This window comes from Oreochromis niloticus, linkage group LG7, assembly GCF_001858045.2.
Source record: "Oreochromis niloticus isolate F11D_XX linkage group LG7, O_niloticus_UMD_NMBU, whole genome shotgun sequence".
NCBI lineage: Eukaryota > Metazoa > Chordata > Actinopteri > Cichliformes > Cichlidae > Oreochromis > Oreochromis niloticus.
The window spans coordinates 62216857-62243810 of record NC_031972.2 but is presented as its reverse complement, the minus strand read 5'-3'; the positions used below and the strand labels follow the sequence as shown (position 1 = coordinate 62243810).

The 26954-nt window shown below is 42.0% G+C and overlaps 1 protein-coding gene across 2 annotated transcripts; it reads left to right on the top strand.

The window, feature by feature from the left end:
• Window positions 1-14874: 14874 nt before the first annotated feature.
• On the top strand, window positions 14875-25935 carry wfdc1 (WAP four-disulfide core domain 1). 2 transcript variants are annotated; one of them, XM_025909470.1, is made up of 8 exons: window positions 14875-14943; window positions 15109-15410; window positions 23007-23202; window positions 23354-23437; window positions 23895-24035; window positions 24475-24525; window positions 24614-24673; window positions 24768-25935. In XM_025909470.1, exons 2-7 carry the CDS (start codon window positions 15300-15302, stop codon window positions 24670-24672), a joined length of 642 nt encoding a protein of 213 aa, XP_025765255.1. In that variant the 5' UTR covers window positions 14875-14943; window positions 15109-15299; the 3' UTR covers window position 24673; window positions 24768-25935. The 2 variants fall into 2 exon arrangements, with proteins under 2 accessions (XP_025765255.1, XP_025765254.1); XM_025909469.1 differs by having other exon boundaries at window positions 14886-15410.
• Window positions 25936-26954: the final 1019 nt, after the last annotated feature.

The window sequence follows — 26954 nt, the reverse complement described above, 5'->3', positions numbered from 1 at the left end:
AGGGAGTTTAATAATAACTAATGATTACATGCACACAGAGTGTGAAACGAGGTGAGTGGAGAAGCAGAGAAGAGGGCCCTGAAAGGTGAGTGCTCTGCCTCCCATTCTACCATTAAACACCCTATAAACCACATGTAAACCAGCAGCCTGAGCGCTAAGTGCTCCATTGTGGTGATGTGCTACTATGAGGTCCTTAAGATAAGATATGGCCTGACTGCGGCATAAAGACAAGCAAGTATCTGTGCCTTTGACTGTTTGTTAATGTTACAGTTTTTTCTGATGGCTTGAGCACATTTTTTGTAACTATTGGCTATTTTTGCAAAACTCTACACACAAATAAGAAAACTCTTCACCCAATCAGCAAAACATTGTAGTTTTCTTGTAAACATCATCCTCTGATGTCTCCTTCCTCAACGAGCTCAACAACTTTTATGCTCGTTTTGAGCGAGGGAACCCCACAACCACAACCAAAACAGACATTACGCCAGACCACCAACCTCTGACTCTCTCCCCCACCGATGTAGGAGCGGTGCTGAGCAGGATCAATGTCCACAAAGCTGCAGGTCCTGATGGCATCCCCGGGCGTGTTCTCAGAGCGTGTTCTGGGGAGCTTGCAGGAGTCCTGACAGACATATTCAACCTGTCCTTGGCCCACGCTGTGGTACCGGCCTGCTTCAAATCCACCTCCATCGTCCCGATATCCAAAAACTCCAACCCATCTAGCCTCAATGACTACCGCCCAGTAGCACTCACCCCCATCATCACTAAGTGCTTAGAGCAGCTGGTCCTAGCACACTTCAAATCCTGTCACCCCCCCACCCTGGACCCCCACCAATTTGCATACCGCCAGAACAGGAGCACAGAGGATGCAGTCTCCATCGCACTGCACTCCGTCCTCTCACACCTGGACAACAACAACACCTACGCCAGAATGCTGTTTATGGACTTCAGTTCAGCGTTCAATACAATCCACCCCTCACAGCTCATCAGGAAACTGACAGACCTGGGCATCAGTTCCCTCATCTGCAAATGGTTACTGGACTTCCTGACCAACCGCCCCCAACATGTCCGGCTGGATAACTGCTGCTCATCAACAATCACAATGAACACCGGTGTACCACAGGGCTGTGTGATGAGCCCTTTCCTCTACTCCCTCTTCACCCACAACTGCAGACCTGCTGATGGTTCCAACACCATCATTAAGTTTGCAGATGACACCACGGTGATTGGCCTCATCAGTGACAACGATGAGGCCGCCTACAGGGAGGAGGTGGATCGTCTGGCTGAGTGGTGCGACACAAACAACCTGCTGCTTAACACCAAGAAGACTAAGGAGCTCATCGTGGACTACAGGAGGAATGGTGACCCACATCCACCCATCCATATTAAGGGGACGGCTGTGGAGCGTGTGAGCAGCTTCAAGTTCCTAGGAGTCCACATCTCCGAGGATCTCATCTGGACGACCAACTGCTCCAAGCTGGTCAAGAAGGCTCACCACAGTAAAACCAGGAGACGTGGCAGGAACATTATTGGACACCGTGCCATCATCAATGTCCCAGGACAACGTGGTGGTAACATAACCATGTGTGCAGCTATAAGCCAAAATGGTGTTGTTCACCATCATGCAACCATAGGCCCATACAACACTGTGGACGAAATTTTGTGGCCGGACCCAGAAAGACGACATGATGTAGGCTGATTGTCTTTTTTTTTTTTTCCTTTTTTTGGTGAAATTCCTATTTTGTGTTTTGACTTTGTCTTGGTTTTGATGAGTGTGAATAAACACCAATACTTGAAGTTTGGATCCTTGTATGTTTACATGACACTATGACAAAAGTGTGACCTCAAATTGACATCTGTACACAGAGAAAGCAAAAGCCAGATGTGTTTTGTATTCATACCATCAGTGTGCAGTTGGCGCATTGTGTGCTTAGTAGATGATGGCTTGTGTGTACTGTTTGATACGAAAACACCATTTTTACGAAGGTGTGAAGAGTTAATCTAGCTGTGTTCGCTTTTGCAAGAGAACTACAATGTTTTGAGAATTGGGTGACAGGTTTTCTTATTTGTGTGTAGAGTTTTGCAAAAATAGCCAATAGTTACAAAAAATGTGCTCAAGCCATCAGAAAAAACTGTAATATAACGAGTGACATCATGTGCAGTGGAGTTATACCTTGGAGCTCATGTAATTATGATCATTGCAAAGTTAGCATTTTAAAATTGAATTACATCTCCTGTCATTTGTGTCAGACTTTAGATACTGGAGCTCATTAGTGGCTCGTTTAGCAAATTAGAAGGAATGCCACTGCAGTCCCCACAACTGAGCCTCAGTTTCCTGTTCTTAGCTGACGGGAGCGACGTCCAGTGTGGTCTTCTTCTACTGTTGCCCATCTGCTTCAAGGTTAGATATACTGCATACCTTGGCTCTAATCAGTGGTTAATTGAGTTAGTGATCTTTAAGCAGCCTGGCTATTCTAATCTGACCTCTTAAATCACCTTTCTCCCCCATTCCGATGCTCAGTTTGAACTTCAGCTGGTCGTCCTTATCCCGACTACATGTTTAAATACACTTACAGTGGCTTGCAAAAGTATTCGGCCCCCTTGAACTTTTCCACATTTTGTCACATTACAGCCACAAACATGAATCAATTTTATTGGAATTCCACGTGAAAGACCAACACAAAGTGGTGTACACGTGAGAAGTGGAACGAAAATCCTACATGATTCCAAACATTTTTTACAAATAAATAGCTGAAAAGTGGGGTGTGCGTAATTATTCAGCCCCCTGAGTCAATACTTTGTAGAACAACCTTTTGCTGCAATTACAGCTGCCAGTCTTTTAGGGTATGTCTCTACCAGCTTTGCACATCTAGAGACTGAAATTCTTGCCAATTCTTCTTTGCAAAACAGCTCCACAACTGCCCTGTGATGGCCTCAGAGGTTGTCTAAGAGAATATTGGGAGCAACAACACCATGAAGTCCAAAGAACACACCAGACAGGTCAGGGATAAATTTATTGAGAAATTTAAAGCAGGCTTAGGCTACAAAAAGATTTCCCAAGCGTTGAATATCCCACGGAGCACTGTTCAAGCAATCATTCAGAAATGGAAGGAGTATGGCACAACTGTAAACCTACCAAGACAAGGCCGTCCACCTAAACTCACAGGCTGAACAAGGAGAGCGCTGATCAGAAATGCAGCCAAGAGGCCCATGGTGACTCTGGACGAGCTGCAGAGATCTACAGCTCAGGTGGGGGAATCTGTCCATAGGACAACTATTAGTCATGCACTGCACAAAGTTGGCCTTTATGGAAGAGTGGCAAGAAGAAAGCCATTGTTAACAGAAAACCATAAGAAGTCCCGTTTGCAGTTTGCCACAAGCCATGTGGGGGACACAGCAAACATGTGGAAGAAGGTGCTCTGGTCAGATGAGACCAAAATGGAACTTTTTGGCCAAAATGCAAAACGCTATGTGTGGCGGAAAACTAACACTGCACATCACTCTGAACACACCATCCCCACTGTCAAATATGGTGGTGGCAGTATCATGCTCTGGGGGTGCTTCTCTTCAGCAGGGACAGGGAAGCTGGTCAGAGTTGATGGGAAGATGGATGGAGCCAAATACAGGGCAATCTTGGAAGAAAACCTCTTGGAGTCTGCAAAAGACTTGAGACTGGGGCGGAGGTTCACCTTCCAGCAGGACAACCACCCTAAACATAAAGCCAGGGCAACAATGGAATGGTTTAAAACAAAACATATCCATGTGTTAGAATGGCCCAGTCAAAGTCCAGATCTAAATCCAATCCAGAATCTGTGGCAAGATCTGAAAACTGCTGTTCACAAACGCTGTCCATCTAATCTGACTGAGCTGGAGCTGTTTTGCAAAGAAGAATTGGCAAGAATTTCAGTCTGTAGATGTGCAAAGCTGGTAGAGACATACCCTAAAAGACTGGCAGCTGCAATTGCAGCAAAAGGTGGTTCTACAAAGTATTGACTCAGGGGGCTGAATAATTATGCACACCCCACTTTCAGTTATTTATTTGTAAAAAATGTTTGGAATCATGTATGATTTTCGTTCCACTTCTCACGTGTACACCACTTTGTGTTGGTCTTTCACGTGGAATTCCAATAAAATTGATTCATGTTTGTGGCTGTAATGTGACAAAATGTGGAAAAGTTCAAGGGGGACGAATACTTTTGCAAGCCACTGTAGATGGACTTCCGGTTTTGACGAGCATGGGGTAGTCACACTTTCCCTTAGCTCCCGCAACTTTTAGTTATTTGAGTGAGCCCGCCTAACTTATCTTTTGAGGCAAATATCTTGGTGGTTTGGTGAAGCCGTTGGAACATTTGACGCCCTGTCATGTCGCCTAAACCTGCGAAGTCGAATGGCAAAACAATTGAATGCGCGGTTGCTAGCGTTCCCGTGAATGTTAGCAAAGCCGACATAACGGCGCTGCTAGCGGAGCACCGTTTGGCTTTACTGGCGGACCTAAAAGTCAGCTTTTTTGATGACGTGAATAAAAAGCTGGACGGACTACAGAAGGCATCGGACAACCATGGTGAGCACCTAGAATCTTTGGAGGAAAGCGCCGAAATGCTCGACCAGCGCCTTGCTAAAGTGGAGGATACCTGTGAGACACTACGGGTTGCCAATGAAAAGCTGAAGGCTAAGCTATCAGACATGGAGTCGAGAAACAGACGTTGCAATGCCTGCCTTATCGGCCTGGAGGAAGGGATTGAGGGTCCACAACCCTCTAAGTTTTTCTCACAGTTATTGCAAGACGTTTTTGGGAGAGACATTTTCCCCTCTCCCCCCGAACTGGATCGCGCACACCGTATTTCGGCTCCCAAACCGGCCCCCGGAGGCAGACCGCGGCCCGTCATTGTCTGTTTTCACCGCTACCAAAACAAGGAGCTGCTAATACGGGAGGCTAGGAGGAGGAACGACCTGAAGTATATGGATAAACCATTCCGGGTCTACGAGGACTACAGCCCTGAGGTGGTGAGCCAGCGGAGAGAATACAGGTCGGTGATGTCACGCTTGTACGAGGTGGGTCTGAAACCGTCACTGCTATACCCGGCGCGACCACGCATTGTTAAAACGGATGGTGTACGCCTCACATTTGGCTCTGTGGCTGAGGCCGAAAGGTTTGTGCGAGACTCCATGGAAGATTGAACTGTTTTGAGGCGCGTGGAACACGGGACTGCTTCGGACGACTGTTACGGCATATTCATGCTTCCTATGTTGATTTTCAGACATTTGACTTCATCTCTTTTTCTTTATTGTTTTTTGGCGTGACAGTGCAATTATTTGCACATATTTTGAATGGTGGACTTCACCAGTGCACACCTGGCGGGTCTTATTCCAACCTTTGCACTATGCGGGCTTTAGGAGCTTTAGGTAGGATAGTTATGGAGGTTTTTCAGTTAGATTGGGTAGGTGTGCTGTTTGTTCTGACAGCTAGTGTCACCTGGGGGTTCAGGGGGTTTATGGGAGGGTTTCTGTGTTCGACTGTCCAAGTTAAGAACCAAGTGTTTTATGCTTCTTGTTTGAGCAACCAGCTAAAAGTTTTGATATATTTTCAATGGTTACCTCTATTGACTTAGTGACCTGGAATGTTAAAGGCCTGAACCATCCTATTAAAAGAAAGAAGGTTCTCACTCACTTGAAAAATATGGGTGCTGATATAGCCTTTATCCAAGAAACCCATCTTAAAATGTCAGATAATACTCGTTTAAAATGTAGTTGGGTGGGGCAGCTCTTCCACTCACGTTTTACAGCGAAGGGAAGAGGTGTAGCAATATTGGTAAATAAAAGGGTTCCTTTTGCCCCTTCTTTGACTCAAGCTGATTCAAACGGACAATACGTTATAGTGACTGGATCAATTTTTAATGTTAATGTTACATTAGCAAATATATATGCCCCAAACTGTGACGACCCCAATTTTTTTTCACGCGTCCTCGGCCTCCTGCCTTGTTTGAATACCCATTTACTTATTATGGGTGGGGGCTTTAATTTGTGCTTGGACCCTGGGATGGATAGATCGTCTGTAAGAACTGGATACTCGACAACCAAGTCAGCTTCTTATTTACAGTCCTTTTTTTCAACCTACGGCATCTCAGACATTTGGCGTTTTTTTACACCCACAAGACAGACAATATTCCTTTTTTTCAAATGCTCATCAAACCTACAGTAGAATTGACTATTTTTTTACTGATAACAAACTAACCTCTCTTGTTAAGTCGTGTGACTATCAGCCTATTGTAATATCTGACCATGCGCCCTTAATATTGACACTGCATATACCCGGTATGGAGACTCCTAAACGGATGTGGAGATTTAACTCTCTTTTGTTAAGTGATGAAAACTTTATAGAATTTATTTCGGATCAAATTACATACTTTTTGGAATTTAATTTAACTCCAGATATTTCCATCTCGTTGGTCTGGGAGGCTCTTAAGGCTTATCTTCGCGGCTAGGTTATATCATTTACAGCTAATAAGAAACGCACTTCTACTTCTAAACTAAAGGATTTGGAAAAGCAAATAGCAGACTTGGATAATAGGAACTCTCGGAACCCCTCACCAAAATTATATAAAGAACGTTTGAAACTGGGTGCAGAATATGATGTGCTCGCCTCACATTCTATAGAATATTTATTGTTAAAGAACCGCAGTGATACCTATGAGCACGGAGATAAGGCGGGAGAGATTCTAGCAAGACAGCTGAAATGTGCAAGAGCCAGGCAAACTATTAATGGGGTCGCAACCCGAGATGGTGGAACTGTTACAGATCAACAGGGGATAAATGATGCTTTTCAGCATTATTATTATAAGTTGTATAGTTCCGATAATACCAATGATTCTAACTTCTTCTCTGATTTTTTTAGAGACCTAAAGATTCCAACATTGTCCCCAGACGAGGTTTCCACCCTGGATGCACCTCTGCAGCAGCAGGAGATCATAGCGGCAATAAAATCGTTACAGTCTCGCCGATCACCAGGCCCTGATGGCTTACCGACCGAGTTTTATGCCGCCTTTGCTGGAAAACTAGCCCCTGTGTTAGCTACGTTATATGCTGACTCTCTTGCCAAAGGCGTTTTGCCTGATAGCCTAAATCAAGCTTGTATAACATTACTTCCCAAAAAAGATAAAAACCCTTTGGAATGTGGATCCTACAGGCCGATTTCACTCCTGAATTCAGACTATAAAATACTAGCGAAGGTTTTGGCCAACCGATTGGAAAAAGTTTTACCCAACATAATCTCTTCAGATCAGACTGGTTTTATTAAAAACAAGCACTCCTTTTTTAGTATTCGTAGACTACTCAATATAATGTACACCCCCAGTCAAGCTGCTTCCGAATGCCTTCTCTCCATGGATGCAGAGAAGGTTTTCGATAGAGTAGAATGGGAATATCTATTTGAGACCTTACAAAGATTTGGGTTTGGAAGTTCCTTTTTATCCTGGGTGAAATTACTCTATGCCTGTCCTGCAGCTATGGTACTCACTAATAACCATTATTCTAAACCGTTCCGCTTACATCGTGGAACCCGTCGGGGCTGCCCCCTCAGCCCCCTCCTTTTCGTATTAGCTATTGAGCCGTTGGCAATAGCTATAAGAAGTAATCATGCCATTCAAGGCATTTCGCGGTATGGAACTGAGCATAAATTATCTCTCTATGCCGATGATCTCCTGCTGTTTGTATCCAAGGCTGAGGTAACAATTCCCTACATTCTTCAACTTTTTGATACATTTGGGCTTAAATTGAACCTACACAAGAGTGAATTACTGCCTCTAAATATGCCTCTTTCCACATTAGCAAACATTACTGTTCCCTTCAAGATTGTAACACACAGCTTTGTCTATCTGGGCATAACTGTGACGAAAAACTTCAGTGATCTCTTTAAAGAAAATTTTACTAAGTTACACCTCAGTATGCAACAAGACTTGTCGAAATGGTCGCCGCTTCCTCTCTCGTTAGTTGGGAAATTGAATGTAGTTAAAATGTCTGTATCACTCAAATTTCTTTATCTGTTTCAAAGCCTCCCTATATACATTTCGAACGCTTTTTTTAAGAAATTGGACTCTGTAATTACATCATACCTTTGGAACAATAAGAAACCACGTTTGCGTAAAACACATCTGCAAAAGTCAAAGCAAGACGGGGGCCTGGCTCTACCGAATTTCCATTATTATTACTGGGCCTCCAATTTTCGCTTTCTGACCTACTGGCTGCACTATCAGCACGATTGCAGCGGACCCGTTTGGGTAGAAATGGAGAAGCTCTCTTCTGGTTCTTTCTTGCTATCGTCTGTCGTAGGTGCATCTATCCCGTTACCCAAAAGCCTGACAATTGAGAATCCTGTAGTTAATAATACTATCCAGATTTGCTTTCAGTTTAGAAAACATTTTAATCTTCTGAAGATCTGCTTAGGGAGCCCAGTAGCTATGCTTTTTCCCCTTCAATGTCTGATGCCACATTTCAGGGCTGGCAGAGGCGAGGGCTGAGATCTTTAAAGGAACTATTCATTGACGGCACGTTTGCCTCATTTGAACAGCTGACTAATAAATACAACTTATTGATGTAATGGATGACATTATGTGTTTTAACCCGGCTAAGAAAAAAGCCATATCATCAATACTTGTTCTGATTTTGCGCCTGGGTTCTTCTTCTGTGTCTGCAATTAAGCGATCCTGGGAAGAGGATCTTAAAATCTGTATTACTTAAGCAGACTGGGGCAATGTTTTAAGTAATATTTACTCGTCCTCCATGTGTGCAAGACATTGCCTTCTGCAGTTTAAAATAGTGCACAGGGTTCATCTTAGCAAGTCAAAATTGGCAAAGATGTATCCCCAGTTGACCCAACGTGTGAAAGATGTAAATTGGCAGAGGTGACCTTGATCCATATGTTTTGGTCCTGTCCCAAAATACAAAAGTTCTGGACGGATGTCTGTGGGGCTTTGTCATGCATATTTGGGATAAGAGTGCCGCTTAATCCACTTTTATTTGGGGTCAATTCCGATGGTCTGGCACTACCAGCAGGTGGTCAAAGACTTATTGCCTTCTCTACACTACTGGCAAGACATCTAATACTTTTGAAGTGGAAGGACGCAGCCCCGCCCACAGTTTTGCATTGGGTTAAGGATGTATTATTTTGGGCTAGCAGGAGGGGCTATGCGCTTACCTGCTGCTCTGGCAGGTAGCTCCATGCCCTCCTGGGTTTTAAATGCACCTTAGAACACACATACATCAACACTACATATGAGCGTGTGGAGGGAGGTTTGGAGTCTTCACACACCCCCGTTCTCTGCGGCCTGCTGGAGCGGGGGGGCTAGGAGGAGGAGTTGGCCGTCCGACTGGGGTCTGGAATGTGGGGCCTCCCTGCTGCTGCGGAGTCGGGGCGGTCTGCTTCTCCACACCGCAGGGAAAAGGGTAACACCACCTGGGTCTGGGTGCAGTTTTCCCCTCCAGGGGCAAGGGTACTCAGACCCGGTTCTTAGAGTACGCTTGGGGAGAGTGATTGTGTGTACAGCGTCTCTTTATGTCTGTCTCCGCGTTGGTTGAGTGTGGAATAATTGCTTATGAGAGCATGAGGGTGGGAATAGATGTTTGTATCTGTGTGTGCCTGTATGTCTGTGTCTATATGTCAGGTTGGGTATCAGACGCCACCTCTCTGGGGACATCTCAGGCCCTCCAAGGTTTGGAGGCCTATCTCCCCCACCACTTCCCCTGCCGGTGGCAGACGCCCTCAGACATCGGTGCGTTGGTGGTTCTTTGTGTCCGGGGATGGGCGTCCAGGTACACACCAGCTCACTCCTTGGCGGCTGCTTATTGGGGCCTGGAGCCTGGGGCTCGCTCGGGCCACTTCGGAGGCGGGGTGCCCTCGGCCTCTCGGCCCGGGGCTCGGTCACTCAGGCACAGCTGGCTGCCGGCGGAGCTCACGGGCACGTCACTGCAACCCCCCCCTGGTTTCTGCTCCGCGGCTGCTGAGTGACCCCTCATCTGGGACTCTCCTCAGCTCTTTCTGGGATAGTGGCGCAGCTGCCCCTCTGTTGGTCTTCCTTGGTCTCTTGTGTTCTGGGGGCCTCTGGATGTCTGGAGTCTTGATCTCCTCCATACCTGCTTCATGCCCTGGAGGACGGGGCAGTGGCCCCCCACACCCTCTAGCAGATCATTACATGAAGGAACCTTTTAAAAAAAACAAGCGCGTCCATGCTCACAGGTGCACACACGGGTGCTCACACACACAAACTACACCCTTTTTGGCTCCTACCTCAAAGCACACTGTGCGCTGTCGATCTTACGTGCTGCACAATAATGTTTAATATTTAGTATTTACTGTCATATTCCCATAGATCATTGTGATGATGTTTATTACTCTCGTTTTCTTCTGCTTGCTTTCTTCTTTCTTTCTCAACAGCTGATCCAGGTGATCGATATATGTATTTTTTGTCTGCTTATTCTGTTGGTTTTTGGTTTTTTGCCCTTTTTCCCCGTCCCTCTTCCCCGCTGTTTTTCTTTCCCTCTTTCTTTCTCCCCTTTCTTTCCCCCAGTCAAGTCTGTCCCATATTCAGCAAGTGAAAATAAAATAAACAATAAAAGGTGAATCAAATGGACCATTACGGCGAGGCTGGGATGGTCCATTTGGTAAAGTAAATCCGTTGGGCATCTTTCTTCACCTTTAGACAATAATTCTGATGGCAAAAGAGCCAAACGGGACAGGTTAAAAAAAGAAAAAAAAAGGAAAAAAAAGGATGTATTATTTCATCTTAAATTAGAGAAAATTAGGTTCATTTTGAGAGGCTCTGTAAATAAATTTAATAAAGTCTGGAAACCCTTTTTGATATTTTTTGACCAACCATCTACACAGGTTCAGGAATGACATGTATTTATTTATCTATTTTTAATTATATTTGTTTGCTTATTTTTCCTTCCTTCTTGTTCTGTATACCTTGGCTGGTGTTATTTTGCACTGATTATAAGTTTTTTCTTTTAAGCTTTTGATTACTTGACGGCGAACAGGGGTGTTGTTTGTTAGGGTGGGTTTTTATTTTTATTTATTTATTTTTTCTCCCCTCTTTTACTTTTATTTGATGCTTTCTATTTTTGTATTTTTGTATTTCATTTTGGAAAATAATAAATATATTAAACACTAAATACACTTAGATGTTGCCATCTGATTTGCACTAATGAGCAGTTGAATGGGTGTGCTTAATAAATTGTGTGTGTGTGTGTGTTATAGTAGAGATAAAGATCACGCACATCAAAGGCCAATCTTTGCATGTAGTACAATTTTTGCTTCATTTGCTCAAGTTCACTTTTCAAACTAGAAAACAAAAAGGCAAACATATGAGAACAATCAATAAAATTGCAATTAAGTCACAGATTTGTGTAACTGATCCCAACTGGTTCCTCATTCTGTCAGACACATTAAAACCAAATGCTGGGAAGCAGCAAAAGCCTGCTGGACCTTTTTCAATGTGAAAAATAAAACAAGGTAGACTTTTATTGCCGTTTGATATACACAACATCAAAAGGAGGACATTAAAGAGTTAAAGTGCTGTAAAAACTTGCCCTCTGCTCCGTATAAGTGCAACAAAAGCTCGGGTATCCTTCTGTCACTTGGCACAGCATTGCAGGATGAAATCATGTAGCGTGATCATGTGATTACCAAACACACAATTTATTAACAGAATTTTCCGCTAATTGTTGTCATATGTACTGTTAAAGCTCATCCAAGTGGAACTTTGACTCCCGTCCACATTCAGCAGCAGTGTTCAAACTAACCAATCACAGCTGACCCGTGACCTCTTGCGTTGACCCTCTGACCCCAACTGACAGCCCTGATTAGAAATGAATAATCTGACAAGTTTCAGCTTCAGGCTTCAGCTCACTGATACAAAAGCAGCCCACACAAAAAGCTAATAAAGATTAAAAGCGACACCAAAAAGATAAATGATCTGTTCACTTGCAAAGCTGGTTTCACCCATGCATAACTCCACAAATGGCAGGTTGTCTATCAGTTTATCTGTCACTGAACTATTTCAGAAATTTTTCGACAATTACATTTTCAGCCATTCTGGTTCCAACATCCATGTTTTTTCCAACATAGAAGGTAAATGATAAATTGGACCATCTTCAGGTTAAAAAAATGTGTCCATTACTTTGTCTTACTCGTTACCGTTCTATTACCAAATTAATGCAATACTTTGTTCAAAGATGCACATTTAACATTAAAGTCACATTAAAGAACAATCTTCAGAACAAATTTTAAATATATTTTCTTCTTCCACATATCACTTTAGCACATATTCACGAAATCTGGTAAATCTTTGGTTTTAGTTCATTTAAGTGTTGCTGTGCATTTCGTCCTCCTTACATTGATGGTAATGCACAGAGTCAGCAATAAAGAGTCCCTGTAGACTGAATCTGCAGAAGCTCATTCCTTTATCGCTAACATCATGGTAACAAAACATTAGACGTCAGGGCTGGTGTATGTGATTGGAATAGGTTTACTAGCTGCATTTGTACTGCTTAATGTTTCTGTAGTACATCAGTGGCAATGTGTTAGAGACCCTCAGCACTAAATAGCTCCTCTCCTGCACTCTCTAAGATTAACAGCATGAGGAAAAGAACATTTTATCCTATTATGTAGTGCACAAAATCCCAGTATTAACAAGAAATATGATGAATTATATAGGAAACATCAAGCATCTGTGGTATGAATGCATGGTGTGTGTACATGTTGCACTTTCTAAATGTTTGGCTACAGTAGACACCAAACACAAAGCTTACTGGTACTTGTACTTTTTGTATCAAGACAGTAATTAAAATGTAACCTCTGTTAGCCCCCCACAAACTCACAGATTCTGTCCAGATGCACAAGCTGGCCTTCGCTGTGAAACATATGTCACACATTTACCTCTTTGGCTTCTATGAAATCACACTCTCTGCTAGTGTACAAACATGAAAAAGAGGGGCTGTTCTGTCCGCTGAGCCACATCTGTCTTTGGAGAGCTACCAAACATTACAGCATGAATCAGGCTAGAATTAATCAGTATCAGAGAGGATTTAATATGGAGTCCCCAGAGATTTGCAGACACTCCATCCTCCCAGAAACAGCTAAAATGCATCTTTTTCTCCAGAGAACAGCTGTCAGATGAAAGGATTTTTTTGCCTTTTAAGAGGAGTCTGTCTCTAAGCAGACTGCAATCAAAGATTTTATCTTTTGGGTGTCCAGCCCCTTATCTTTCTAATTTCTGTCCGATATAGATGACACACATATAACATTGTTTCCAAACGAGTTCAGATGCTGTTCCCCGTGACAGAAACACAGACAGAAAATGCATGTATGAATGGATACATTTAATTTAAAATTTCATCATATGTGTGAAAGATGCGATAAAGAAAATCATGGACACTGGTTATCAAACAAAAGTATCCAGAATAATATAGAGCTGGGACTGATTTGGAGCAACATATGCACGCATTTAACTGATGTTGTTTTCCAGGAAAGGCCTTACATGCTTCAGCAATGCCAGCAAGGCTACAGATGCTCAACTGGCCAGCCTGTAGTCCAGACCTGTTGTGCATTTAAAGCATTTGGGATATTGCTAAAAAGAAAAGGGCAATTGGAGTTCAAAATCAAACAAATAGGGGGAAAATGTTTTGCTTTCAAAACCACAGTAACTGATCTTTTTGATTCCCAGAGGCGCACAGAGTGTAGATAAAAGTAGATGCCATAGACTCTTTTTTTGCCACAGACCAGCAGTTGTGTTACTGTGCGATGTGTTCTTATATCTTGTAGCTGTTGGCTGGATTGTTTCAGCCATATCCTGATCGTGTCTTGTTTGGTTATAATCGTTTATACTGTAAATTCCACCTTTAGAAAGAAGGGCAGGATGTAGATGTGAGAACATGTCTGGGAAGCACTGCTGTAAACTGGACAGCTGAATTCCACTCCAGCATTCCAGGACCAAGATGGTAAGTGTAATTATAACTTAGCATAAATATGGAAGGTAAATGAAACAAATCATTCATTAAATTCCACTATCGTCATATCTTATTGTCCATGTCGTCCACCCCTTACCCTTTGAATTCTCATTTTTTCTCCCTCGCTTTGCTTTACTTTGTCTTTTGTGTAAGTGAGCCCAGGGGCCTCTCTCTCAGTGACATGGGCTCTGCTCCTGTAAAACTAATAATGACTGAGATTTGTGCGGGCTTAGCATTCTTTCTCCCTTTCAGTGCAAGACGCTGAGAATGGGGAGAAAGGTCCGGTGGTAAGGTGGTGGGGTGAGTCGGGGGAAGTAGGGGTGGGGTTGACATGAAGGGCGTCCTAGTTTAAGGGGGGGGGCGCACTCGGGAGATATGTGAAAATGGAAGCCCAGTGGAGCACAAGATGGAGAAAAAGACAGGGAGGCCCCTTTCCCTGAAATACACCACATGCTTTTATTGTGCATGGATCAATGATACTGCCAACAAACATTAGATTGTATTTATTCACACTTGGACACACTCATTCAGACAGCTAGGTGTATTTGTGCTTTCTCAGACACCTATCAGATGTGTCCTAACTCTGTTGTAATTAAATCTTGGACTGTTAATAGTTCAAAAGCGTGCATGAACTCCAGGCTAGCAGTAAAGTCTTTTTAAACCCCGTGCTTAGCAGAGGCATTTTTGTCCCTCCCACAAAAGCGCTCACAAGCAAAACTGTGCAAAGAAATGAGATCAAATAAAATAAGTCACAAATGCACACAGACAAAACGCTGTCAAATTTACATAAAGATCACCAGATGTGCTACAAGATGCAATGAGGGGCCAAGGGGCGGTCTCACACTCACTGCCCTCTCCAACAGTCCTCCCTCCCTCCTTTCACCTCCCCTTCTCTCTTCCAGAGACATGTGCATACGCTGTGCCAGCAGACAGTTTCAACTCTCAGTAAGTGATGCACAGACTGTTGCTGTTTCTCCCTTCCCCTCTTTGCTCCCCCTAACAATTCTCCTTCTTTTCCTGTACTGCCTCTATTCATCCTCTCTGTACTTTCCTCTACTTTTCCTCTACTCTGTCATTCTGCCCGGCACTTTTCCTCCGTCGGATATAAAGGCAGGACCTGTTGGAGGAAGAGCGCTTGTGTCATTTCTGGCTGCACTTGAGCACCCAGAGTTGTTGCTTCAGCTGGAAAGGCAACGAACCAGAGGACCTACAAACAGCTCTAGGACCAGCTCAGAGTAACTCTCTGTAATAAAGAGGAAGAAGGAATACTTCTGTGAAAATAAAGGAGAAGAAGGCGGGGGATGTGCAGAACACAGACCATGCCAGGCTCTTTGCTGTTGCTCCTGTCCCTGTTGGTCCTGTCCACAGGAAGTGATGCCAGAAGAATCAGGAAAAGAGGACTCAACCATAAGGTGGGGCATCTAACCTCACCTTTGATTTTTCTAGTGCACATACGCGTGTGTGTATTTCTCTGTCTCGTGGTTGTTTAGAGTATCTTTTAAAGTGGAAGTCGGTGAAAGCTCACAGCACTGCAGTACAATGTCTGCTCTGTTACAGGGAGGTACTGAAAGCTGTCAGGGTAGTTTTGTTGCTGAGGTGAGAGGTGTTCGAGTAGGCCTGAGGGCCGTGATTAAAATGAACGATAGTGTTGTTGCATAGTATAAAACACATTTACAGAAAAAGTGCATTTACTCAGGTTTTATACTCAAAGGAAGAAATAGATATTTTTACTCTACAATCACCAGCTGGATATTTTAAATCAGATTAAATTGTTAAATAAAGTTATATATTATATCTTGTTTTATATCAATTCAAAAGTTGAGAAGTTAAAACAACAAATTGCAGCTCTGAAAGTTAATTCAGGACTTTTCCAAGCCCAGGAGCAGCGTGAAATTAGATTTGTGGCTCCCCCCATGTTCCAGCTATGCTAACTGTGGCTAGGTGATAACCATGATTTTGATTAAATAAGCCCAATCCACATGATGCTAGCTTCTTTTATATGATCACTTTTTATCATCAGGAAATATTATAGCTTTTAACTGAAACTGTATGAGATTGGCATGCATGTTAGTTTTCAGATGAAACATTGAAACAAATAAATTTTAAAAAATGCTAAAAATCAGATCAACAAAAATGTAACAGAGTAAGTACGTAGTTCAGTCTGGAGAATATTCAGTGTTTTGCTTGAGAGAACTTGAACATTTCTTTCACCGCTGCGAAAAAACGGTTTGAGAGCAGATGTGCTTTGATTTATAGATGCATGAAAAATCCACTGAGACAGGCGAGTTTTGAAGAGCAGCAGAAAGTGTGCAACAGGTTGGAATAAGTCGTGATTTTCAGGTTCTATAGGAGTAGCGGGGGGTATATGGGATGTTCAGCATTAGTTGGTGTGTGTGTGTGTGTGTGTGTGTGTGTGTGTGTGTAGTGGATTATTAGGGCAGGAACTGAATTTGCAGACCAGGCCCCCGCTTGTTAACTCAGCTCAGTGTAGCTGATTGATCATCTCTAACAAGGGCTCACTGTAGCGTGCTGCCTTTCCTCTCTGTAACCTTTCATGCTTCAGTGTTCTCACCTTCTGACTTGTTTGTGGCCTCTGTCTCTCATTTTCAGCCTTTCTGTCATACTGTATGTAATTGTTACCATTCCACCCTCGTTCTGACCCGTTCTGACCGTGTGCCTCTCTCAGTACACCACCCTCTGTTTTCCCTCTTTCAGATGTCTTTCTCTGGTCTCCTCCTGCTCTCAGGATGGGCCAAAAGAACCTTCTTGCTGGACTCTGCTTCAAAGCTGCAGTAATTGGAACATGCTGAAACAGCTCTATAGACAGAGTTTGCCTTTTGCTCCCTGAACCTTTTCATCTCGGTATCTTGCAGGCTTTCTTTTTTTTTAATCTCCCACATACACACCCTCAGCCTCATTCATAACACCAGTGCCGTACAGAAAGACAAATTATAGTCACAGAGTATTTAACATACACACTCCACTGAAGGATATTTTGTCTCGAAAGGAAAATTTGTAATCAACACAAGACCACCAACATGATCAGTTTTGCCTTTTGAACCCTTATTCTTGAGATTGTATAATAAGCTTTAAACCATAAAAATATGAATACACGATCGGTTTAGATTAACCAAAATGTTTACATGCAAGTAGGTTCGTATATTAATACAAGAGAGGAGGTCAGATTTTAGCAGATACTTGTTTTAACACTGTCACCTTAACGAATGTATTTTTGTCAGTAATGGATAGAATATGCTGACATTTTCCTAAAACCAAAGTATCACTTGAATTTAAGAGAAGTGCTACAAGCACAGTGTACACTAAGACTTGATCATTTAGTATACTTGTAAATCTTTTGAAAGAAAGGTGTTTGCATGTTCCACCTCTGTGCTTGATAAGAAACACAAAGAATGATTTACATGCAATCAGGGTATTTAGGTAAGAAATGGGCCTAAAGGCGGCAATGGTCACACTGATAGAGATGCTATTAGAAATAGGCCAGTTTTCAACACCTGTCTAATCACGCTGGAAATTGCCTGTTCTGTTTAAGCGGTTAAAAGGAACAAAAATGAAATGTACCCACACTTATGTCTGAGATAAATACCTCAGCAGCGCCACAGTTTGAAAGTTTTGGATCTATAAGTTTCCCCCTCTTACCAAATCATTGCCCCAGATTTTCAGATTCCAGATTTGCTTTGCACCCACCCACCGCTCAACCAGATTGTTTAGTCTCATATAGCCATAACACAGTCTGGCTCAGACATCTGCCTGGGCATGCCCGTGTACAAAGCAGTGTCTCACAGTAGCATTATAAATCTTTAGTTTCATCTAAGTGAAGTGATGTGGGCCCTTCTGACAGTACCTGCTATTAAGCAGAATGTGAAACACTTCTTGTCGTTTGTCTGGTCACGCGTTTGAAGGATAAGCATGCATTAAACTGAACTGAACTGCTGCCTGATCTAAGAGAGATTTGTGGACATTTGCACTCTTTTAAATGTTAAAGACTGGTGGTGATGACTTGTCTTGTAATGCAAACAGTTTCAGAGCTAAAGTTTGAACATTTTAATGCAACGAATATTGTTTCAGCTGTATGCGATTGCTCTAAGCTCAAAACTCATCTGTTTACTTCTCCCCTGTGATCACATTTGCACTGTCTAATTTTAACTTGTTTATTTTTAGTGCTCTTTTACTTGGTTTTTGTTTTTTTTACTGTACAGTGCCCCTGGGTGTTTTGAAAGGCGCGTGTAAATGAAATGTAGTATTATTATTGTTTATTATTAGGTTAAAAGGGGAAAAGTCTGTAAGCTAAAGCCTGGGATTTATAAATGCATGGAAGGCGCTGACTGTAAAAAGACCAGGTCACGTTTGTAGCTGTGACGTTTTAAATATGGTGACTTTAAACATGTAGATTTGCTTTGTGGAAGCTCAGAGCTCTGAGGGGACACAGCGCCAATATGAAGTCATAAGCTATAAACCATCAGTTATATCATGTTAGTGTAACATTATTCTCACTTAGAATCTACAATTTGGTATAATTTCTCTGTTATTATTAATATATTCTAATGAATATATTTGTGAGAATTGTTTTCTTTTCTGAGATATGACCTGTCAGCTATTTAACTCTGCAGCTCAAAGCAGGATTAATTCCAGTTAGATCTGAGTCTGGTGGTCAGCAGCACATTACTGGACATAACGCTGGAGCAGATTACTGCTCAGTAACACAAACTTCAAATATAAACTCCCTTCCAAATCATCCAAAACATTCCTACTGCTGTAGGAACGTTGTATAAACCAAACTTGTTTTTAAGCCGTATCTCTCGTGTTTTGTCTGTCAACATGATTTCCCATCATTCATTAAAGCTCTCATCTCTTACTGATTTACAGTTTGTCTGTTTTCCTCACAACTTAGCCTGCTGCGTCTATGTACATTTGCTCTTCTGTCTATCTTTCTGTCAAACTGACTGCTGCTCTAGAAGCAGGAAATTGGGTCTCGCAACACAAAATCTAACCAGATGTGTGCTGTGAGTTTCTTCATTTAGTAAAACCTGAAGTGAAACCTTGAAACCTAACTTAAAGACCAAACATGTTTACCTGTGTGTACACCATGGAAATATATATATATACTTTAGTTTGTTTGTAGATCCAAGTTTCTCTGCATGTGTGTGCTCGTGCACTTGCATCCTTGCACAGAGGAAGCAGAAAATGTTAGTGTCTGTCTCAGATTTTGGCACGTTACTTTAAATGGTCAGATTTCAGTTCAGTTAAAAGAAGCCAGACGTGGTCTCAAGTGGCTTCTCCCCATCATCTCTGTGAGAAATTGGAACGAGTGAAAGAATCAGCAACTGAGATCAGACTTCAAAGCTACCATCGTGTTGCTTTTCGACACCAACAGCAGGGAAAGAAGGGAAAGGAAAGCATCAAAGAGTGAGCGAGATGGAGTACAGACAGTGACAAATAGATAGATGAGGGGAAAATATTCCCACAGATATTCATGAACATCACACACAAGCCTGCTGGCAGTTTCTTTATTGGGGAGAAGTGCAGCAGACAGGAGTGTAAATAAACACTGTGGAACATCTGAGAGATGTGCATGAGATTTTATGATAGACTTCAAGAAGCAGAGCATGACAGCCCTTCTGGCGTACAGCAGTGGAAAAATCATGAGATGACGACTGAGAACAAAGTGGTTAAAGTAAAAGAAGAGTAACAGATATTTAACCAAAGCACAGTCCGAACCAGCATGGGTGATGGTAGTGTTCTCGGGGAGCTGTAATAAATCAGTGAATGGCTCCTGCAGTGTGCACTTTTGCCTGTATGGTATAATTAAGAGCAAGTTCAAACTACACACACACAAAAGCATGCAGTTGAATAAACAGGAAGGGCACACTTGAGCTTTTTTGTAGGAGAGGTTTGCAGGATACACTGGGAACAGATCGGATATAAGATAAGTTCAGATAGTGTAATAATCATTATGTAATTATCCAGTCTGAGCAAACTTTGTAGTACTCATTCATACAAGAGATGCTATGAATGACCACGGAGCTCCAGTAGACTCCTGTCTGTATGAGGCCAGCATACACGTAAAAATTGGAGTGGAATTTAAATAGAAAAAGTAATAAAATAATAATTTGTCAAAACGACTGATGAGAAAAAAAAATTCAGGCCCACAAGCTGAAATAACATGCATAAAAATGCCAAAGTATTAGGCGAAACAGGCCTCTCATTTCAACTCCCTAAAATAATAGAAATTTCAAATTAACCGAAGAACACAACGTTCTCTCCGTCTCGCCGACCTCACCCGTACACCAAACCCCCACCGAGCTCCCAGCTGCCAGGAGAAATGAATTCATTTTTAAAGTGTTTGCGGTGCCACTATGGGTGCCAAACATTTGTATTTTGTGTTTCACTGGTTGGTTTGGAGGAACAGCCTGCAAGCCTGCCAAATAAACAGCACAGTTTTAATGATCGTGTGCCACCCAGAAGCCAATTATCTAATTACAAATCTAGTGTAAGAAGAAAAAACAAATTCCTCTCACTCGCTTTCATCTGCACTCTGGCCCATTCACGTGACTCAAAAACGATCCTGCAGTTTCACTTGTTTCTTGCACTGTGTGTTTTCAACATCATGACAAACAGCTTGACACAGATGCACTATCTTGACCAGTTTAGAAAATAAACCCTAGCCAATTAATAAAATATTCCCCAAATGTTCTTTATATGTTCCTCCGCTCTGGAGGATCCAAGGTTAAACCAAACTGTTCATTTTGATACAGTTAAAAAGAAAAAAAATCTGATCACACTGCCGCTTCATCCAGAAAAGTAAATACAGTGCATGAGAAAATATGAGAGTTGGTGTTTAGTTGATGGCCGCTGTGCTTCTTGGGATTTTGCTATAATAATTTCCATGTGTACAAACCCCCAGAACAATGAATGGTCACTTATTCTGTGGTGCAAAACATCTGATATTCAATACCAGCAGTGAAAAAAAAAAAGATAATAAAAAAAACAAACACTTCCCTCCACTTGTTCTTGCCAGAACTGTGTGTGAAGTGGATCTTTGCTCAGCTTCATAGCTCCTGTGGCCTACTTTCTCCCTCTCATTCACCAGGGAAGTAAGTGTTCGGTCCCACAGTGAAACACCTCGCCAATCCAGGTCAAGGTATTGGTAGGCAGGCATGCAGAAACCAAACTTTCTTTGCTCCTGTGCTACAGTTCAGCTAAGTAAGTGCTGGATGTGCTCCCTCAGGTCTACTGTCGCCCTCTGCTGGTTGCAATGTGGTCACAGATATTATTACACTGAATGAAAATCCAGCCAATTTTTTTTTGTTTTTGTTTTTTCAGCCAATGTCTCAGTCTAATGTACATATATGCAGCACAGCCAGCGCCTATTCTGAAAATACTGCATGTCTACAGTGAAACTAAACTTTTACGGAGCTTCAACTTTACAAACTGATATGTCTGTGAAGGTTCTCAGTCATCCAGGTCATCATAGTCAAAGGAGTTTGCAAAGAAAAGCGTCTGGACTTCTTTAAGTTGCTTGAAGACGTTTCACCTCTCATCCGAGAAGCTTCTTCAGTTCTAAGGTCAAATGGCCGAGAGTCCCAGATTTAAACCCAGTGGGAGTATCCCCCCAAAGAGGGACAGAGGACCCCCTGGTTTACGACACCAACTGTCTGCCATCTATAATCCAGTTTTGAGTTCCCTCCCCAGACGCCTTAACGCCCACTCACATCCTGGGCCATCTGACCTCAGGAATTCACATGACAAGGTGGGGCCAGGTTTCCCAATGAGCTCACCCGAAACCCTGGCTGATTAGGTCCCACACCTGCTTTCACACCTTGGCTCATGTGATTAGAGGATCACCAGGGGTCCTTTGTCCCTCTTTGGGGGGATACTCCCACTGGGTTTAAATCTGGGACTCTCGGCCATTTGACCTTAGAACATATTAGCCCTGTTTTATACTCTCTTCATTGGCTACCTTGTCCGGTTCGAGCTGATTTTAAAGTCCTGTTGCTCACTTACAAGGCTTTAAATGGATTAGCACCTTCGTATCTCTCTGACCTTTTACACCGGTATATTCCATCCCGTGCTCTCCGATCTCAGGACTCTGGTCTTTTAAAAATTCCTAAAGCCAGGAAAAAGAAAATTGGAGCGCGTGCTTTTTCTTTTCGTGCCCCGGTTTTATGGAATAACCTCCCTCAAGATATTAGGCAGGCATGCTCTGTCGAGGTTTTTAAAGCTAAGCTGAAGACACACTTGTTTACCTTATCCTACATGTCTTAACTCTATGGCTTTTAGGTTTTAAATGTTTTCTTCTTTTTATTTTGTTCTTAATTTCTCTTTTTTCTCTGTTCTTAACTTGTACTGTGTCTCCTATCTCTAGTGCTATGTATTACTTTTAAACCCTTTTAATTTCAAACAGTTGTACAGCACTTTGCTTGAAGGTGCTTTATAAATAAAGTTATTATTATTATTATTATTATTAACTGAAGAAGCTTCTCGGATGAGAGGTGAAACGTCTTCAAGCAACTTAAAGAAGTCCAGACGCTTTTCTTTGCAAACTCCTTTGTTTACAAACTGATCAAAGTAAACTTGTATTAGGAGGCCAGTGATTAGCTTAACTTACTTTCTTTTGAAATTCATTTCTATAGCAGCATGTGAAATCCTACAGAGACATCCATAATGTATTCTAAAAGATTATTGTTTTGTTTACAGCGACACCTGCAAAGTTAATGTGATATTTCCTGTGTTTTGTGTTCTGACTCCAGAGCTGCATTTTTATGATCTGTTGTCTTTTAACTGTGTTATTAAAAAAATAAAAAGCATAAATCTATTCTATTAGTATCTCTATTTCTTTTTGTGTGTGTTGCCCTTAGGTTGGCTTGCAGGGTAATATTTTCTAATACTTTAAGTGAAGAAGGGAGGGTATCTGGCATGAAAGAAACAGACCCCATCCATGTTATCATTTATATTTCAGACATGTATCTGTCTTTATTTCTCTCTTTCAGGATTACGAATATCTCAATCATCCCCAGTCCACACAGCACCAAAAGAATGACCGGTGTCCACCGCCGCCCCAGATGTTACCAGAGCGAGCCTGCGAGGTCCCGGGCTGCCGCTCAGACTCAGAATGCGAGCGCCACAAACGCTGCTGCTACAATGGCTGCATCTATGCCTGCCTGGAGTCTGTGCAGCCACCACCAGGTCAGCAGAAGTTAAAATAGGGCTTCAAATTATATTAAATTGATTATTAGTTGGCCATATTTTTGATGTTCACAGAAATGCAGGAAGTTATATTTTTCCTCATATTGTTGTTGAGTATTGCAGTAGCTAAGGATGTGTGTGTTTTGAGCAGTTCTGGACTGGCTGGTGCAGCCCAAGCCTCGATGGTTGGGGGGTAACGGTTGGCTGCTGGATGGTCCTGAGGAGGTTTTGCAAGGTGAGGGCACACACCTGAACAGTTAAGGGTAACAAACATATGTGAGTCCAGAAAATCCATCTGCAGAATGTTTTTGAGGTTTCAGTGAAATATTGTGCAGTGATATTTAACCAGAAGTAATTTTCCTCCCCTTCCTGTTTGACAATAATAATCACAAACTGTAAAGACATCCTCACTGTCAGTAGTCCCACCAGTCTCAAATATAACGCTCCACAAATATTAACAGTAGGTCAGACTTTCTGCTCATTTTCTTCAATGAATATTGAAACTTTGAGGGGGTTTTTCTGAGTTTATACGATCTGTGTGCTGGCATTTCCTGTGGGAAATATTGTTTTGTAATTATTTGAAGGAAAGCCAGAATATAGTGCCACAAAATGACTTTTGCTCTTCTTATTGTCATTTCCTTGGATACAGAGTGTACAGAGTGCGTTGGTTTTTGTATTTTTTTGCCCACTAGCTGAGGCCTGCAGTACTACTGAGGATGGAGATGAGCCTCTACACTGTCCTACGGGCTACGAGTGCCACATCATCAATCCAGGAAACCCAACCTCTGGCATCCCTAACAGGGGGCAGTGTATCAAGCAGCGCGGCAACTCTGGTATTATTTACAGGTTTCCCTTGACTTAAATGTTTCAGTGATCACTCATATGATTGTGATATGGCTTTAAATGTAGAATTTAACACACGTTCTCTCCTATCTATATGTCACTTTGACAACTAATGTCTGATAGAGCTGCTCTCAAAGCTTTGTGCTCTTAAGCACCACAGGGCAGGATGAGAACGCCAGGCTGTGCCAAGCATTCCTGCTCTGGTGTCTCTATCTTGGCAAATAGCATGCTGTTAGATGCCAGGTTTCTCCTTTGAAATAGATCTTGAAATAAACATGCTGGAGTGACCTTGCAAATGAATAGACGGCCATGAGATGAACTGATAATGTGTGATTGAAGCTGTTGGCAGAAATATTAAACCAAGTATTTGACAGAGTGAACTTTATCCATTCATTCAGCTTGTGCATATAATGGTGATTTTAATTACAGATGGACGTAGCTTGAGACACAAATACTTTAAGGACTACAAGGACTACTTAGGTAAGAAGCACGAGTGAATAAAAGCTTCAGACTGAATATTAAATAAAGCTAATATGCCTGACATCATTGTGGGTTTTTTATTTGCTAGGTACCAGCTCTAACAATGCAGTGGGCTATGAAAAGCATCACCACAAGCACCTGGGGTGAAGTATGTTTTCAGCCACTGACATAAAAATAAAATCATCCTCATCTGCATTTTTCTGTAAACGAACCCTAATGTTTTATTTCTCATACCTGCTCAGGTCAACTTGAACTCAGCCTCAGCTACGAGCATAGCACAACCTCAGACATCAGTCCAGTCCTGTTTGATCTGCTCGCAGCTAAACCGGGATCAGATCTGACCTTTTTTTAAAACTACGCCTACAGCTGCTACCTCCTCTACGCAATGCCCTGTCTCGCAGCCTCTCGTCAGTCACATGTCCACAGGGAGACGAGTTTCTTACACTCTCAGCATGCATCCAAAGAATAAAAGCACTTTTGTCCCTCTGTTTGATGTCGGCAAAAGGAAGGAGGAGAGGGTTTTGGTGAAGGTAGCGCAAGGTGCAAACCGAAGCTGATTATCAAAATTGTCTAAGCAACCCCGATATTTGCAGCCCCCTCTTCCCTCTCTACGATTCGATCCTATTTTCATCCACTGCCATGCTCTCTATCCTTAAGACTGGTCTGCGGAAAAAATCAAGACCATGTGGGCTTCATTCTCAGCTCTAAATTCCTCTTCTGTAATCTGGAATGTTTTATGGACAAGAGGAAAAAAAATCCAGGTGTAGCGGTGACTCAGTGGAGTCAATCCAGATGTTTTATATTATGCGCTAATAACTCTAATTAAAAAATAATGCCACATGAGTATGTGGATTAGTAAATTTAGAACAGCTGCAGGTATGTACAAGCTAACAGATGCTGACTGTGACTTGGAAAGCAAAATAAAGAAAGACAAAACAGTTTATTTAAGAGGCGTATTTGAGATGCTCCACCTGTGAAAAAGAAAACTTAACCTACTGAAGGCAAGTGACTCGTTTTGAAAAGACTGATTTCATTTAGACTTCTTTGACGACTTATGCAGTAAATATCTACCAGTTCAGAACAGTTATTCATTAACATACTATATGAGTGACAATAATCCCTGGTGCAGTACACACATGATAAAAGAAAGGGATTTTGCTTCCATGTAAATATTTAAAGATTTTCTCTGTTATTTTCAAACTCGACCAGCTTTAGTCAACTGTTCAGCTCAAGATGCCAACGTAATCAGCTCAAATGGTGCTTCGGTAATTGCTGCATATAACAACAGAAGAATAAGCTGGTCACACGTGAAAGAAAACCACTCTCTGTGCAGAACTAAAGTGATGTCTGAATGTTTCCATCTGATTGGTGCTGTATCGCTGCCTTGATTATTCTAAATAAACCACTTTATTAAAAAAAGGTTGTCCATTTGTTCTCTTTCCCAAGTCATTTTAAGATGTGTGAAAATACTATTCACATTCCATCAAGCCAAACACATTTATATACATCTGCATGCAGTCAAATTAGCGTTCTGTTCACTATCTAAAAATGAAACGAAAAGGCAAAAATAATATTACACGGTTCTTTTCCCAAGAGAAACACAGACTTCTTTGTTCTTATTTAGTAGCAGAAACAGCAGAACAGCACTGACTAGATTTCAAATTAGCTGCCTCAGTTTGTAGCTGAAATAATTGCTTTGGACCACATTGCATTTGAAACTGTTTGGAAGTTTGCACAAACAGAACTTCTGCAAGAATGACACTGATTTGGTTCCCCGTCTTGCTCATGACAAAGAACAGAAATATTTGCGTTCTTTAGCACAAAAACATGTAATGTTTGCACAGTTATACAAATCCACAGTCAGCTTGTAAAAACAAGCTTGAACACTTTTTGACCCAGTGGGTCTTTTTACAAAGCCCTGGTGTTAGGTAGCCAGTGGCAGTGGTGGTTGTGGGGGCATGCTGTTAAGGTGACCACTCCCCGGCTGGACAAACATTTCTTTAAATTAACACCGTAGATTTAGAGCCTGTGATTTCCATTAATAAACAACACAAGAGAATAAAAGATAAGGTTATGTTCCTAAAAAAGTAATTAAAAAAATGTTTTTAATTTAATGTATTTCAAGAAAAAATAGCATTGCTAGCAAATAAGAATGCTCGATTTTGCCATCAGTCTTCAGTAGACTGGGTGTCTGCATGTGTACTGGGAGGCAGGTGTGGGCTTATGCTAGTGCCTGCTTGCTCATCAGAAGTGCTCTGTTTGGACTTTGAATGAAGAAAGTGTTATTCTGAAATACAGAGACAAATTCTGCATTATTCTTTCGATTTATTTATCACATTACTTATCGCAAATATCTTAATATTTTATTTAACGGGCTAAAACGAAACATGGCAACCCGGTTAACAATAGCAGCACTAGTTTCTTTTGAC

Bases quoted from the DNA above. Each gene is read 5' to 3' on its own strand.
- wfdc1 (XM_025909470.1), top strand. From the start codon at position 15,300: ATGTGCAGAACACAGACCATGCCAGGCTCTTTGCTGTTGCTCCTGTCC. The intron at 24,036-24,474 runs GTATTATTTACA...TTTTAATTACAG, and splicing joins CAAGCAGCGCGGCAACTCTG to ATGGACGTAGCTTGAGACAC. The intron at 24,526-24,613 runs GTAAGAAGCACG...TTTATTTGCTAG, and splicing joins GGACTACAAGGACTACTTAG to GTACCAGCTCTAACAATGCA.